The following is a 16719-nucleotide window of genomic DNA, read 5'->3' as shown; positions in this document are numbered from 1 at the left end:
TAGGCAGCTACAAGCCAGAAAGTTCCCTCGTAACTGTTAACAACACACACTTTATTTCCAGTCTGAATTTGTCTAGCTTTAGTTTCCAGCCATTGGATCACACTAGACCTTTACCTGCTAGATTGAAGAGCCTATTAACAAATCTTTGTTTACCAGTAAGTTCCTATGGACTATAATCAAATCATTCCTTAACATTCTCTTTGTTAAGATAAGTAGCTCCTTTGAGTCTATCACAATAAGGCAGGTTTTCTAGTCTAATGTTTTAATTAGGGCTGGAGAAGCCCAGCTAGGTCACACGTAGTTCACCCTTTGGGGACCCAGCGCTCCCTAGTGTCTTGTCCTGTCTAATTTTCAGTGTGCCACCACTTCTCTGGACAGGTGCTAGCACATTACACATCAGCAGGAAGGACAATGCTACTAATCTCCCGGATGCAGTGCACCACACTCTGCCTCCAGCAGCTCAAGTGTCTGCCACTTTGCTCCAGGTTCTGCAGCACTGGCATGGTGGGTTGTGGTGATTTCCTTTGGCGGACTTGACTTCTTTCCATTCTGAGGGAGAGGCAGGGAGAAACAAGCAGCCTGTTTGGTCCAAACTGGTAGACTGCCAGAGAATGAACTTGCAGAGGATATGCAGTAGCCTTCTATAGGAGTGTGTGCATAGCTAGCGGGCGGGGGAGTGAGTGATGGGGGTGGGGAGCATGTTACTGCATGAACCATTGCAGAAAGGTATAGATCACAGAACTGTGGGGCTGGAAGGGACCTCGAGAGGTCATCAAGTCCAGCCCCCTGTGCTGAGGCAAGACCAAGTAAACCTAGATGATTCCTGACAGGTCTTTCTCCAACCTGTTCTTAAAAACCTCCAGTGCTGGGGATTCCACAACCTCCTTGAAAAGCTTGACCTAGAGCTTAACTATCCTTAGAGTTGGAAAGTTTTTCCTAATCTCTAGCCTAAATCTCCCTTACTGTAGATTAAGCCCATTGTTTCTTGTCCTACTTTCAGTGATCATGGAAAACAATTAATCACCGTCCTCTGTATGTGCACATGTTTGGTTGAGTCCACACTCATTTAAAGCACTGTCCCATCTTCATCGCTCCAGCCAGTGGCTTTGGCCTGATACAGGCGGGAAGAAATATTTCTGAGCTGGCTAGAATGTAATGAATAACAAACGTGGGTTGCAGTTTACAGGGTCAGGAAGTGGGATGCAGATATTGTTACTTCGTATGCATAATTAAATCCAGCGGGGAGCAAAATCTCTTTACAGGCTCTTCTGAGGAGCATGTCTCAGGCTGAAGGCCACATGCAGCTCTGTGAACAAGGTATGCACCTTCTGACTTTGCCTCTGCTGCTGCCTGAGGTCATCATTGGACATAGGAAGGAAAGAGCTACATCGATTATACCCCATTTTGAACATTCAAACAACGAGAGGGGAGAAAAGGGAAGACACACCAATTTTCTAGAACTGGAAAGCACCTTGAAAGGTCATTGAATCCAGCCCCCTGCCTTCACTAGCAGGACCAATTTTTGCCCCAGATCCCTAAGTGGCCCTCTCAAGGATTGAACTCACAACCCTGGGTTTAACAGGCCAGTGCGCAAAGCACTGAACTAGTCCTCTCCCCAAGGCATAAGAAGTGGAGGGGTCAGGTACAGAGAGAGGTGCACTCTTGCACTGGGTCTGTGTTTGGTCCTCAGTCACCAGGTTCATACCTAGTTAAAAATTCCATCCACTCTAGCTGATACCATTTCACTTACCAGGGGTTCAGGTGCTTAAAATCTCCCTAGAAGCCTAGGCAAGGTTAAGTGCTGATCTGTGAATGGCTTGCTGGGTTTATTTTAGCACTAAGTAACCTGAGACATTAATTGGCCAGTCAACTTCATGCCAGGCCCTTTGCCAACAGCAGGCAGTCCTTTCTGAGATGAGCCACGCTGGGTGATTTGCTGAGTTCTGGCCATGAAGATTCTGCTGTGCACTCTGCCCTGCAGCAGCTGGTGAAGGGAGCAAGACCTACTTCACCTCCTACAAGAGGGGGTCCATGTGAATTCTTGAAAGTCCTCATGCCCTGAGGTGGGAGAACAAGCCCCTGAGAATCCCCCCAGGAATAGCAAGAGCAGCACCCCAACTGTGTCAGGCTAGTTCACTGCCAAGAGTTTCCCCAGTTTTTTTATTTCCATCCCCCCAGCAGTTGTTCTCCAACCCAGCCACCTTTGCTTTTCAGCTGCTCAAGGAGGCACCTTTGAGCATTCTTGGAGCCTTACTGAGCACCCAGGAGCCTTGCCATTGAGCGCTCTCTAGGACAAGGCTTGGTTTTATTTATTTATTTATTTTTAATTTCCAACATTTTAGGCACTAACTCTTCTATTTTCATGAGCAGATATTGCTGGAAACAAATGCTTGAAAGCAGCTCTGCTGTCAGTTACAGCAACCTAAATCTGGAACAATGACTTTGTGTTACTCTGGGATTATGCTGTTGTAACTGAAAGCAGAGTTGGCCCTTGGTGTTTCTCTTCTCCTCTGTGAGATGCTGAAGATGCCCTGGACTCCCCATAAACAACCTACCTGGGGTAGAAGTGGGTTGGAGGCTGTAATAGGGTGGCTCACCTGTTATGGGCAGGAGGGCTGGGGTTAGCCAGCCCTGATTACAGAATGAGCCACTCCTGGAAGAGATCAGGGTGGCTACCTACAAAGAGCAGCAGGAGGCTCCCTTGAGGGAGGGAAGCACAGGTTGTAGTAGAGAGATTGTGAATGGTTCCTGGAGGGGTGAGACTCTGAGCCCAAGGGGTCTGTGGCAAGGAACTGTAGTGGGCAGGATGCTTCTGCTAGGGATCCTGCCTGAGAGAAGAATTAGGGACTGGGAGCCTGAGAGCTGAGAGAGGCTGAACTCCTGCCACCTAAAGCCTGAGAGACTTTGACCTGGGGCCTAGCTCTGGGAAGAAGGGCTGAGAACGGGGGAGAGGGAGAGGGATTGAACTGGGGTTGGAGCCTGGAGGCCTGCTATGTAAGGACTCAATACAGGCAGGGCCGGCGCCAGCTTTTTTGCTGCCCCAAGCGGCGAAGCAGGGGAGGGAAAAAAAAGAGAGAGAGCTGACCGGCAGCACTTGGGCAGCAGTCCAATTGTGCTGCTTCTTTGGGGATGGATCCTTCGCTTCTTCTTCAGCAGCAGCTCAAAGAGGAAGAGAGGGACTGAGGGACTTGCTGCCTAATTGCCGCTGAAGACTTGGACGTGCCGCCCCAAGCACCTGCTTCCTTTGCTGGTGCCTGGAGCCAGCCCTGAATACAGGTAGCCTAGGAGGGGAGTGCTGTAACTACCTGTGGCTAGTAAGCTATTAAGGGGCCCTGGTGAGGGCAGAAGTTGGTAGCAGGACACAGCAGAGGGCATTCTGGCCATGAGAGGAGAGGCCTAGGAGGTGGCTGACCTCGTTTCAATGGCCTAGTGGTACAATACTGGCTAGTGATACTAGAGGTGGTGGTTCAAATTCAAAGTAATTTCTCCGTGGAGGTGACGTGTGGCCCCTCAACTGTAAACAAGCAGGTATCCCAGTCCAGGACTGGAGAAATGGGCAACTTATCACCGCAGTGTGGGTCTAGGCCACATCTGGTGACTCCAAACAAATCCAGTCTCAGTCAAGGGAGAGACAAGCACCTGGAGCCTCATCCCCTTCATCTGCTCTGACTTTCAGCCCAGAGGAGAAGAACCCATGTGCTTATTCCTCAAATCACTCCACACCTCACAGGGATCCAAACCCTCAGGTAGAAATCAACACAAATAAATACATCTGCAGCAGCAGGGAGGCTCCCAGTCCTTATTGGTGAGGGCTTGATCCTACAGCCAAACCTGAGGCATCCATCAATCACAGTGGAGTGGGCCAGTGGCATGCTCATGAATAGCTCCTTGCACAACCTGAGCAGGAAAGAATTCTCTTCCCCCCACAACCCCGCCCCCTGGGGCCTGTCCCACACCTGGGAGAGATTCAGTGTCTGAAGCATGACATCTGTGCAAACAGTGCAGTCCCAGGAGCAGGGGCAGAGGAGAGACGTCTCTTTCCATAGCTCTAGAGCACTCCTTCCCCTTCTGTCTGTGGCAGCTCAATTCATTTTATAGAGTAAACAGAAACTATAGAACAAGCCGCAGAAATGCTGCTCTCAAGGGAGAGAAAAAAACCCACTGCCCAGTACACTGAACTCCATTCAAGCCTCATGAAGCAAAGTGTGCTAGGAGCGGCCAAGCCTTTCCGGCCCCTAATAGCTGGAACAGGCTATCACATTACAACTGGCTCATTCATTCAGAATGAAACATGGGAGCAGCCCTCTCCTCAGCTCCAGGTCAGCGGGAGGAAGAAAGAAGTCATATGACTTAGTGCACACGCTGGGCCAGTGCTGCAAAGCCAAATCCCAGTGACTGCGAGAGGGGAGTAATCAGAAAAAGTGCTTTGTCCTTTTTTTCTTGAGCAGACACAGAAATGGGGAGGGGAACCCATTGTCCTTTTTTTCTTGAGCAGACACAGAAATGGGGAGGGGAACCCATCCCTGGAGCTAATGGGGAGAGAGGAGCATCCTCCCTGGAAAAGAACAGAGCTGTCTGTAAGGCTTTAAACATCCATCTCTCTCTGTTCTCAGTTACTGTGAGATGTTGGCATGTGCAGGAGCTTGGAGAGGGTCTTCCTGCAGCTCTGACACGCCAGGCTCTGGGATCTCTCAGCCAGCCTGGAACCAGGGCCGCCGACAGCGGGTTCGGGCCTCGGTAAAATATTTTTTTTTTGGGCCCCCCAGCAAGGGCATACCGGCTAAACAGGGCCGGGGAAGCTGGGCCCTGGGCCCCCTTCCAGACCGCTGGGCCCCGGTATTTTGTACTGGCTTCTCACCCCTCTCATCAACCCTGCTTGGAACACAGACTCACTACTCAGAACAGTCTATTAATTTTAGTCTCTTGGTCTGAAACAGCCTAGCATCAGTTTCCAGTATGACTGGATGGGACAGGCAGTTGCACAGGACAACAGGCAGCAGGTTCAATGGCTCCCAGCTACAAGGTTAATTCTGATGAGAATCCAGCTAGGCTCTCAAAATATCACCCTGTGCCACGTACGCAGGCTGGGGTCAGCACAGGGGCCCCTGGAGTGGAACAAGGGATGGACTATCAACTGAGAGCCAGGAACTCCTGGGCTCTCTTCCCAGCGCTGCCAATGACACCTGTGTGACCTTGCATCTGGGTCCACATCTAGAAAGGTAGCCATCCCTCCTGGGGATGTTCATTAGGGCCTGCTCAGCCCCTGGAGGATGGAAGTGCTCTGCAAGGACTGAGCACCATTATTATACAGAGACGGCTCCCTGGTGCTGCACTAACCGTGCTGTATCAGACCCTTCTTCATGAATAGAAGTGCTCTGGTGTTAGAATGAGGGTGGGTGATATAAATGGTCCCACACACATGGGCAAACACACACATGTGATTCTTTCATTGAATGTTTGGTAGAACACAAGGATCAGGCTGGAGCATGGATCTATTAAGGAAACTGATTGTTCTACTGCAGGTCAACCTCAGGAGAGTTCAGCTGTTACACAGTGTCTCCAATCTGGGCAGCACCAAGTCCCCCTATACAGTGCCCAGCTCCTAACCCAACCTCCTGCCCAGGTGGCAGGTGCCAAAGCTGATTTTCAGAGCCCAGCAGAAGTGATAATTAGGAGGTTCCTAAGGGAGCTCTCACCACACTTCCATTTATAGCCAAAGGTGGGTAGGTGCCTTCAGATTCCCCACCTTGGGAGATTTAAAGGCGCCAATGACATTTGTACCCTAGATCCCAATTCTGTACTGTTAATGTCCCATCTCAAGAGCTTTGCTTTGGAAATAAGATCCTAACCAAAAATAATTGACTTATGACTAAAGATGGATTTCCCCTCCTTTTTTATCTTCCCTCTTTTCCCCTCCCTCCAGTGAGAACATCTCCTCCAAGCCAATTTCCTTCAGCTCAGTGGCAATAGGTGAAGGTTTCGCCTTTGCATCTCATGCCAATGCCACTCCTTAGCTGGTTAGAATTGCCCAATTAACCACCATACATATCTGCCATCAAACACCAACAACCTTGGAACCTCTGTGTTAGGGGAATGTGCCAAATGCCTTTGACTGGGATTAGATAGGGATATGTGGTCACTATCCCTCTGCTTTGGGTGGTGCAGGAGGGAGCTAGTGCCTTTGCTTTGATTCTCCATGTGGCGCAGTGATCTTATCATTGATATATTTGTTTGGTTTAAGCATCTCCTGCTCCTTCCCCATAAACACATTCCCATGGTACTTACAGTTTTCTGAATGAAAGTCAGGCACAAATTGCTCATCGCTGTCTGGAACCTGAGCTGCAAAGGGAGAGAAAGAGAGATGAGGAGAATTAGATTTGGCACTTAGTAAGCTGTTATTAAACAGTAAGGCAGAGATGAGTCTATGAATGTAAGATCAGAGCTTTCAGCTGGAAGGCTCTGTATGTCCCAGGGTGGGTTTCCCTTAGGGATTACAAGCACATTGATGCAATTCTTCCCCCTGCAGATTCAGGGAACATCTACACTACAATGTTAGGTCGATTTAATTTAAGTGGACATCCAGCCACCACAGTAATTAAGTCAGTTGGATGAGTCTATACCACATTCATTGTGTTGGTAGGGTCCGTCCTCACTAGCAGCCCTTGTATTCCTCACCAGCAGCACTTACATCAATACACAGAGCAGTGCACTTTGGGTAGCTATGCCATAGTGCAACTAGCTGCAGGGGATTTTGGGAAGGGCTTGCAATGCCTCATGGGACCAAAATATTGTTGCAGGGGGGAATGAGAATGGGAACATGGCTTTGACCACCCATGATGTAGTTTCCTCCCTCTTTATCCTGAAATCAACGGTATACAACCTATACTTTTTTGTGTCTTTTTTGAAAGCCTGGCTTAACTATGTGTACGCCACAGACCAAGAAGCATGGACCCAGCTCAGCTGTGCACTCTTGTTGTGAGCATTACAATCACCTCACGCCTTACCCTGCCGTATTTCCAGAGCTGAGACAGGAGCCACTGCGAGAAACATTGCAATGTCATTCAAGCAGCCCTGCTGCAGGTCAAAAAATAAAACAATTCCCGGTTGCTGCTGGCAGTCACGCAGCAGTTGAACATGGTGGAATGCCATTTCTTGTCCTGGGAAACAAGCACTGACTGGTGGGATCACATCATTATGCAGCTATGACAAGCAGGACTGCAGGATGACGAGCAGTGGTTATAGAACTTATGAATGCAGAAGGCCACCTTCCAGGAACTTCATGCAGAGCTTTCCCCAGCCCTGAAGTGCAGCCACACTAAAATGAGACCTGCTCTGACCATGGAGGTGCGAGTGGCGATCTCTCTGAGGAAGCTTGCAAGGCCAAACTGGTACCGGTCAGTGGGGAGTCAATTCAGAGTTGGTAAATCCACCGTGGATACTGTTGTGATCCAAGTGTGCAGGGCCATTAATAGACTTCTGCTAAGAAGGGCAGTGACTCTGAGCAGTGTGCAGGACATAGTGGATGGTTTTGCCGCGATGGGGTTCCTTAACTGCGGTGGGGCTATAGACAGAACACATATCCCTACCTTGACACCAGACCACCTTGCCAAAGAGTACACAAACTGAAAGAAATACTTTTCTATGATGTTGCAAGCACTCGTGGATCACAGGGGCCGTTTCACCAACGTCAGTGTGGGATGGTCAGGAAAGGTGCATGATGTGTGTATCTTTAGGAACTCCGGTCTCTTCAGAAAGCTGCAATCAGGGACTTTCTTTCCAGATCGCAAAATAATCATTGATGATGTTGAAATGCCAACAGTGATCCTGGGAGACCCAGTCCCCCTTGTTCCCATGGCTCATGAAGCCGTACACCGGCCATCTGGACAGCAGTAAGGATCGGTTCAACAATAGGCTTAGCAAGTGCAGAATGGTGGTGGAATGTGACTTTGGGCATTTAAAGAGTCACTGGAGCAGTTTGCTTACACCTCAGTGAAAGCAACATCCCCATTGTTATCGCTGCCTGCTGTGTGCTCCATAATATCTGTGAGACAAAGGGAGAGAAGTTTCCGCAGAGGTGTGGCATGAAGGCGGATAGGTTGACAGCCGGTTTTGAGTGGCCAGATACCAGGGCAATGAGAAGAGTCCAGTGAGAAGCTCTGTTTCCAAGAGGTTTGAAAACCCGGTTCAGTAATGAGCCACAGTAATGTGCTCTGTAACTTGTGGGAAACCCATCTTGGGAGCACAGGTGGACAATGCCTCTTCCCTTTCGCAACATGGATGGTGCTTGGAGACCAGGGACCAGTGTTAAGCCTCCCAAATTGTGTTTTTTTATCTGAGGCAGCTCCAAGCTGGGAGGAACACAGGAAGCCCACCCTCCCCTTCCCTTATTGCTGCTGGTAGCAGTCACCCTGGGCTTGCAGGTTCCGAATTCCCTGCCAACCAAAACACTGGCATGTGAGGAAACTGTCATTGAGGGACTCATAAATCCCGCGGGTAGTAGATCACATGCTCTATTGTTTGTGGTCCAAGCACTTGTCATGAAAACTTCCACCGTCTCTGAAGGTGACCCTATGTGACATCACTCTCCTGAGGATGACAGAGGTGGCAAAGGAGCAGATGCTGCAAGCGTCTGGGTAGAGAACTGGTCCTTATGCTACTATGATGTACACTGCAATGAAGCCAGCAGAGTTAATACTGGAGTGGTCCAGGAAAGTGTCCTACCGTGGTGGAAGAAATAAGGTATTCCTTCCCAGAAACCTTCTGCAAAGGATTGCAGAGTACCTCCATAAAAGTTTCCTGGAGGTCTCCATGGAGGATTCCCAGACTGTCCCTGTGCATGTAAACAGACTTTTCTGGGGTTCACCCTCTGCATAGCTGGAGTGGCCACTGGGAAGCAGATTCCCACTGCACCTCACTTTTTCTTCATCTTAAACATAAAGCATAAGAGCATGTAACCCCTACAGTTTGGTTGGAATTGCATACTCACCAGAGGTGCCTTCCCCAGTATCATGCTTGGCCACCACGCTGTCCTGCAATTTGCTGGGCTACAGGGTTAAAAATAGCTCCTGGCTCTTGGGGAGAATGGATCCACCACTTGCCTGTCCCACATTCTCCTCCTCCTCCTTTTCCTCATCCAGAATGTCCTCCTTAGTGTTGCCTGAGGTGACCCAGGACTCAGACTCAGACACTGTGTTTGGCAGCAGTGGTGGGGGTCACTGCTGAGAATCACATGCAGCTCACTGTAGAAGTGGCATGTTGGTGGTGCAGAACCAGAATGACAGTTCACCTCCCTTGTCTTCTGGTATGCCTGCCTAAGTTCTTTGATTTTCACATGGCACTGTTGCATGCCCCTGGTGTAGCCATTCTCTCCCATGCCCTGCGCAAGCTTTTCGTAGATGTTTACATTTCTTCAGCTGGATAGGAGCTATGTCCCTGCACAGACTCTTCTCCCCACAGACCAATAAGATCCACAACTTCCAGGCTGGAGCGTGTTTGGAGCATTGCATCACCATGATCATAGAATATCAGGGTTGGAAGGGACCTAAGGAGGTCATCTAGTCCAACCCCCTTGTCCTGAGACAAGCAAGAAACATCTATGTCTCTGCACAGACGTAGCCTTGGCAAAGCAATAGTGCCAGAAAAAGCGGATTGCTTGGCACTGGTGGGGAAGGCTGGAGTTCATAAGTTACTAACACAGGAGACAGAACATTTCAGAGAAAGCATTTAAGCTCTGTATGTATGTGTAGGAGAGAAATCCTCCCCTGTGTGTGCATGCTCTCTCAAGTGGGAAATTTAGGAGAAAATTGTAGCATATTGGCATCTTATATGACTTGCCAAACACCTGATCTCTCACCTCACAAAGACAACACTAAACAGCTCACAGTCACACCCCAGGAGGCCTACACTTCCTGCTGAAGATACTGTAAACTGCACTCATCTTAATGACAATAGCAATTGCCTCAGTGGTTTTTGAATAATCCAGAAACTGTCTGATAAAGGTGTTTGAATATCTGCAGCCTCATTGCCCATGGACCATCCCATCTTGTGGGAGCACGGAAGAGCAATGAAATGGTTAACAGCATTAGTAACTCAATAATAATAACAAGGCTTCAACAATTAATGCCTCATCAAGCCACACTTGCTTGTCTGCAGGGATGAAAAGACAACAGCCAGGCAGTTTACATTCTCATTTCTCTCCACAGCCCAAAGGGCTGTACTTATTAATTATTATTATTATTTTAAATGAAAGCTTAGACTTTGGAGAAAGCTGTAAAACCTCATGTGCAGAGATCCCCACAGCCTCTACTCCAGAGACACTAGAACAAATGAAGAATCCTTTCCAGGAACGGCTCTTTGCTTTCTTCTGGTAAGAATTCTTTGAGTCTCTTTAAAGCATAAACACTTTGTGTCTGCACACAGCAAATTTTCTGCATCATGACCATGTTTGTAGCACTGCATGCTGGGAAAATCCGAGCTTTGTAGGGGATATAGTGCCCAGTGGACACACAGAACAATGCACCCTGGGGAAACCTACTACACAGGCAGCTGGGAGTAAGTAGGCCCAGCCAAACTGGTTACACAAATATACAGAGGGCATCCTGTCTGCTGTGTGATGAAGTGGTTACAGATAGCCATCTGTGCACCAGACTAGGGCTCTGTCAGGGACAAAACACTGTCACCACTTTGGTTTGTAAGCAAGTTTTAACCATGTTGTGCATATGGTCACAAATCATTTCTGGAGCTACTAACTGGTTACAAGCTTTTAGAGTGGTTAGAATCTTAACCACCCATCTCAGGCTTTATTGTTTCAACTTTTCTCACAGCTAACACATACATTCAATTAAACATGCATCCATCCTAGAATTCTCCTTTGCCAGGAGGCCTGTGAAAAGCTTGACAATGGTGAGGCAGCTGGTGTGCTCGGCAGCTGCCTATCATGCTGACTCCCGGTGACTCACCATTATCTTGTGCTCCCCACCTAGCTACCTGTTTCTGGTCATAAAACTGTGAGCTTTTGGGGGCAGGGACAGTCCCTTTGTTCTGGGATTGAACCAGGGGCCCTGGTCCATGACTGAGTTGCCTAGGCACTATCACGATATCAATAATAATAAAATAGAGTAAAACATGTATAGTAAAGGAACAAGGACTACACCACTTAACTAGGCAAGCTGACACAGCAGCTTCTATGGGCATGCCCTGGACAGGGTATTCCAGCCTACAAACTTTATATTAATAGTCACTGCAGTGCTACAGCCCATGGCTTCAGCACAGGAATTGAAGTTTACTCTGCCATTCCTGTTCTACTAATATCGTAGATATAACTGGAGGGTGCCTAAGTTTTTTCAGTTTCAGGGAATAGCCAGATAGGGATTTGCTCTTGTTCTGCTTTTCTTTTTAACTAGGAAGAGGTTTAATGAACATTTCCCTCAAACATTCAGAGAAGGAACAATTCAGTCAGATTTTCCAATTATAATGAGTCTGTAGACACACCCTCCTCCCAGGTTATTTGTGCCCATTTTCCTTCTTTTGTAGCTATATGAGAATAGAAATGTAAAGCTAAAAGGAACATGAGAGGTCATCCAGTCCAGGGCCCTGTTCTTAAAAACCTTCAATGACAGGGATTCCACAACCTCCCTTGGAAGCCTGTTCCATTGCTTAACTACCCATAGTTAGAAATTTTTCCTAATAATTAACCTAAATCTCCCTTGTTGCAGTTTCAGCTGATTACTTCTTGTCCTACTTTCAGAGGATATGGAGAATAATTGATCACCATCCTCTTTATAACAGCCCTTAACATATCTGAGGACTTATCAGGTCACCCCTCAGTCTTCTTAAGACTAAACATGTCCAGTTTTTTTAACCTCTCCTCAAAGCTTAGGTTTTCTAAACCTTTTATCATTTTTGTTGTTCGCCTCTGGATGCTCTCCAATTTTTATCCACATCCTTCCTGAAGTGTGGAGCCCAGAACCGACCCAGGACACCAGCTGAGGCCTCACCAGTGCCAAGTAGAGCAGGACAATTACCTCCCATGTCTTACATATGATGCTCTGTTAATTCACCCCAGAATGATATTAGCCTCTTTTGCAATTGTATCACATTGATCCATATTCAATTTGTGATCCACTATAACCCCAGATTCTTTTCAGCAGTACTGTCATCTAGCCAGTTAGCCCCCATTTTATAGTTGTGCATTTAATTTTTTCTTCCTAACTCTAGTACTTTGCACTGACTTTACTGAATTTCATCTTATTGATTTCAGACAAGTTCTCCAGTTTATCAAGGTCATTTTGAATTCTAATCCTGTCCTCCAAAGTGCTTGCAACCCCTCCCATCTTGGAGTCATTTGCAAATTTTATAAGTATACTTTCACTCCATTATCCAAGTCATTAATAAAAATATTGATTAGTACTGGACCCAAGACAGACGCCTACGTGACCACATTAGATACGTCTTCCCAGTTTGATAATAAACCATGGATAACTACTCTTCGAATATGTTCATTCAACCAGCTTTGCACCCACCTTATAGTAATTTCCTCTAGTCCACATTTCCCTAGTTTGCTTCTGAGAATATCACATGGGACTGTGTCAAAAACCTTAGTTAAATCAAGACATATCATTTCTACAGCTTCCCCCCATCCACCGTAGCCATCACAAAGGGAATTAGGTTGGTTTGATATGATTTGTTCTTGACAAATACATGCTGGCTATTCCTTATAACCCTGTTATCCTCTAGATGCTAACAAACTGATTGATTAATAATTTGTTCAGTGTCTTTCCAAGTATTGGAGTTAGGCTGGCCCAAAATGGCCCTCAACCTAGGATGTAGTTTTGTTGAAGTTCTCTCATAATCGTCTCCCTATAAAATGGGACAAAAATATAAAAAATAAAGGTACCAACCCAGCTTTGTCTTCAAAAACAACAACATCTAGCTGTGTTTATTCTAGAACACCCTTAATTTCTGGATGAGAAGACAAACTTCTACTAAGAACAGCAAAGAGACCGAGGCAATCAAAATAGGAATAGAATCCTGGTTTCAGCATAGCATTTGCTGCTCAGAAATTGGCCCTTGTACCAATACACAACTCTGCACAACTCTTTTTCAGCCAGTCTGAACTTATGTTGTGCAGAGATTTCAGCCCTAAGCAACATACCTGGAGTTGCAGTGGCCACACCCAACCAACTTCCTCCAAATACCTGCACATCTCCATTCAATTCTGTGCAAACACCCCCTCTGCCAAGTTTACCTTCCTACCCTACCTTCTCACACAGAAGAATACACCTTCAATTTTCAAATGAAAAGCCTCCAGAGCTATTGCTTTTCCGCCAAAGCAGGACGATCTAATTATCCTTCTCGTCACCTGCATTTTCTTGCTTGCCTTCCCAGTTTATCTGAACAAGTCTAGACACACTGGCACCTCATCTGTATTAGGCTGCCCCACTGCTATTGCCCCCATAGGGCTGCACCATGCTGGTACAACATGCAAAATGTTAAAGAAAAATGCCAGTAATGAGGAGGTCAGGAGGACAGTCAACAAGTTATAAACACGTCACAAGTCCCCACAAAGGCGCTCCCTGTGAGCCAATGCAGCATGTTTCCAAGTCTGGTTCCCTGGAGCTCTGCTGAGACACACATGTTGCCCTCTAGCAGAGCTCTGGCAAGCCATGCATCACTCAGGGTATGTCTACACTACCCGCTGGATCAGCGGGTAGCGATCGATCTATTGGGGATCGATTTATCGCGTGTAGTGTAGATGCGATAAATTGAGCCCTGATCGCTCTCCGGTCGACTGCTGGACTCTAGCTCAGCGAGAGGCAGAAGTAAAGTTGACAGGGGAGCCGCAGCCAGCGATCCAGCACCGCGAGGACGTGAAGTAAGTGATTCTAAGTCGATCAAAGATAAGTCGACTTCAGCTACGCTATTCTCGTAGCTCAAGTTGTGTATCTTAGATTGACACCCCCCCCCCCAGTGTAGACCAGGCCTAAGTCTCAAGGACCCTCAACCCAGGGGATTAAGGCTCAGATACACTGTGAGGCCTTGTCCTGGGCAGGTGCGTGGGCTGTACATACCTCTGAGAGACACGTGATCTCTCCCGTCACCTTTACACTTTGGCAACACTTGCGTAGCTTGTCACTGAATTTTGAGACTCTTTCCATTTCACCAGGTTCAAAGAGCTGGCTTGAATTAACGCTGTGAATCAACATAAGCATAAGCTAAGTTTTGTAGAGACATTGTCAAGTCTTAGGCCATGTCTACCCTAACACTTATATCGGCAAAACTTTTGTCACTCAGGGTGTGAAAAAAACACACTCCTGAGCGACATACGTTTTGTTAGCATAAGTGCTTGTGTGCATAGTACTATGTCGGTAGGAGACGATCTCCTGCCAACATAGCTACCGCCACTTGTTGGGGGTGATTTGCAGGAGCAGCTACACAAGAGATCTTACAATATACAGCTGTGCTGCTATAAGCTTGTGAGTGTCGACAAATTCTCTAGCAATCAAGAATGTCCCAGTGGTTAGGCATGGATGAATGTGTAGGGAGGAAAGGTGGGGTGATTTCCACGTCTTTCTTCATTGGAGGCAAAAGTCCACATTTTGGGTTCAGAACAAACTGCTAAAAAAAAAAAAAAAAGTAGGCAGATCAAGGCAGGTTTATCACAGCATAAAAGATACTCCTTTTCCTCCGAACGCTTGTTTCCATCAGATCACTCATGCAAATTTAACAGGATAAGGCTAAGCACAGCTGCAGTTTCCTCCTTAGAAATCTAGAGTGAGGCCTGAAGGCTAGAAACTAGACTCATTTGTTCAGAATCCAGAGATGCTTTGCCTCTTAAGGAGTCACACAGAACGATCTGGGATGCTGATCGGAAAGATACAGGCAGTTAGGTAAAGTACAAGCAGTGGCTGAAGCACATATTAGCTACTCCAGAGGTCAGAGCATCCCAAACAGAACCCGCCACAGATTTCATGAGGCTGGCATCAGGCTTCAAAGGGGGCCTCAGCTGCCACACAACTCGAGGGGGTTTCATTATGTTCCCACAGCAAAGCCATAAGACAAGGGTTAGGATACATAGTCTCTACAACCGGCACCTGATTGTCCAGTTCCGCTGCACTGACACATCATCAGTACCAGGCCTCTGGACAGTCTTCAGAGCAAACGAACACACACATACAGAGCACACAAACACGAGCGGGGCAAGAAGCAAGAATCCTTTGCTGTTAACGAAGCTCTATGATAGGCCTGAGAACCAGCACCCTACAGCAAATTTCACTGCAAGGTTTTAGAGCAGCCAGAAGCCCCATACGAGATCTATCACTGCTAGCTCCATCCATAAGGCTACGATTTAGTCAGGGGTATTTTTAGTAAAAGTCATGGACAGGTCACAGGCAATAAATAAAAATTGACGGCCCGTGACCTGTCCATGACTTGTACTATAAATATCCCTGAATAAATCTTAGCTGGGGGGCCACTGCTCTGGGAGGCACCTGGTGGGCCACTGCTGGGGGGGCAAAGGGCAGGCTGCTGCTCTGCTGGTGTGGGGGGAGCCAGTGGCACCAGCTGCCAGGGGCCACTGAGCAGTGGCTACTTTTTCCGGCTGCCCCTGGGGCCACCCAACTGCCGCTGATCTGGCTGCCCCCAGGGGTTGCCCAAACAGCGGCCAATTTGGCTGGCCCTGGGGCAGTTCCAGCAGTGAGTGATGTGGCTAGCTGTTGGGCCACCCGAGTGGTTGGCTGCAGAGCCACTCGAGCAGCGGCCAGTGTGGCTGTCCCCAGGGCCGCCTGAGCACACAGTCAACCACACTGGTGGCTACAGAAGTCATGGAGGTCGCAGAAAGTCATGGAATCTGTGACTTCTGTGACCTCTGTGACAGACACAGAGCTCTATCCATCAGATAAAGCTCCAGTAATGGAAGAAGAAGTTAGAACTAGAGGGACATGGAGCTGCCCCCCATTATCCTGTGAATAGAACACATAATTCCCAGTGACTGATCCTGCTGATGAGACAATTAGGCCCCAGAATGTTAGAGCGATTCGGTCAACTTGAAAACACATTGCAAGCAGGTACATTTCTTTCTCTAGGTTACTAGGAACACTCAATACCATGGAATATTATGCTCTTTATTCATTTTCTGTATTTCTCTTAGCTGAGTTAGGAGACTCTTTAGATAGATTCTAAAGCCAGAAGGGACCCTTGTGATCGTGTAGTCTGACCTATATAGCACAGGTCATAGAACTGTCCCAGAATAATTCCTAGAGCAAATCTTTTAGAAACAAAACATTAAAATGCATATTGTTTGCTTGTGCCCAGTTTACCAAGTGATCCTGATCACTCTGAATCAGAGATCTGTCCTCTACATTGTTTACCACTCCTCCAATTTTTCTGTCATCTGCAAACTTTATTGGTGATGACTTTGGGGTTTTTATCCAGGTCACTGATAAAGATATTAAATAGCATGGGGCCAAAGAAGAGATTAATAGATTTTAATGTTACCCTTTAAAAAGAATTTTGTGGATGCAATTTATGGGGACTTAGCCATGGTTCATCTTTTGTTTTGTGACAGACCCAGACCAGTGGGGTACAGGAGTCTGGTAGAGGGCAAATATACTGGTCACTGGCTGAGTAGTTTTCTGTTCCCTGAGTGACCAGAGCAGAGGTTGCACTAGAGTAATCAGGAACCTGCTAGAAACAATTAAGGCAGACAGGCTAATTAGATCA

General features: G+C 47.3%; 1 protein-coding gene across 2 annotated transcripts in view; it reads right to left on the bottom strand.

The window, feature by feature from the left end:
• ETV4 (ETS variant transcription factor 4) overlaps positions 1 to 16719 on the bottom strand; it is a 45301-nt gene that overhangs the window by 18685 nt on the left and 9897 nt on the right. For both annotated transcript variants that reach the window (XM_032772697.2, XM_032772699.2), the window contains exon 5: positions 6286 to 6339. In XM_032772697.2, coding sequence (XP_032628588.1) covers positions 6286 to 6339 — 54 coding nt within the window. The remainder of the gene's footprint in view (positions 1 to 6285; positions 6340 to 16719) is intronic.

This window comes from Chelonoidis abingdonii, chromosome 21 (assembly GCF_003597395.2).
Source record: "Chelonoidis abingdonii isolate Lonesome George chromosome 21, CheloAbing_2.0, whole genome shotgun sequence".
NCBI lineage: Eukaryota > Metazoa > Chordata > Testudines > Testudinidae > Chelonoidis > Chelonoidis abingdonii.
The sequence above is the reverse complement of the archived record's forward strand: the minus strand, read 5'-3'. Positions and strand labels throughout refer to the sequence as shown.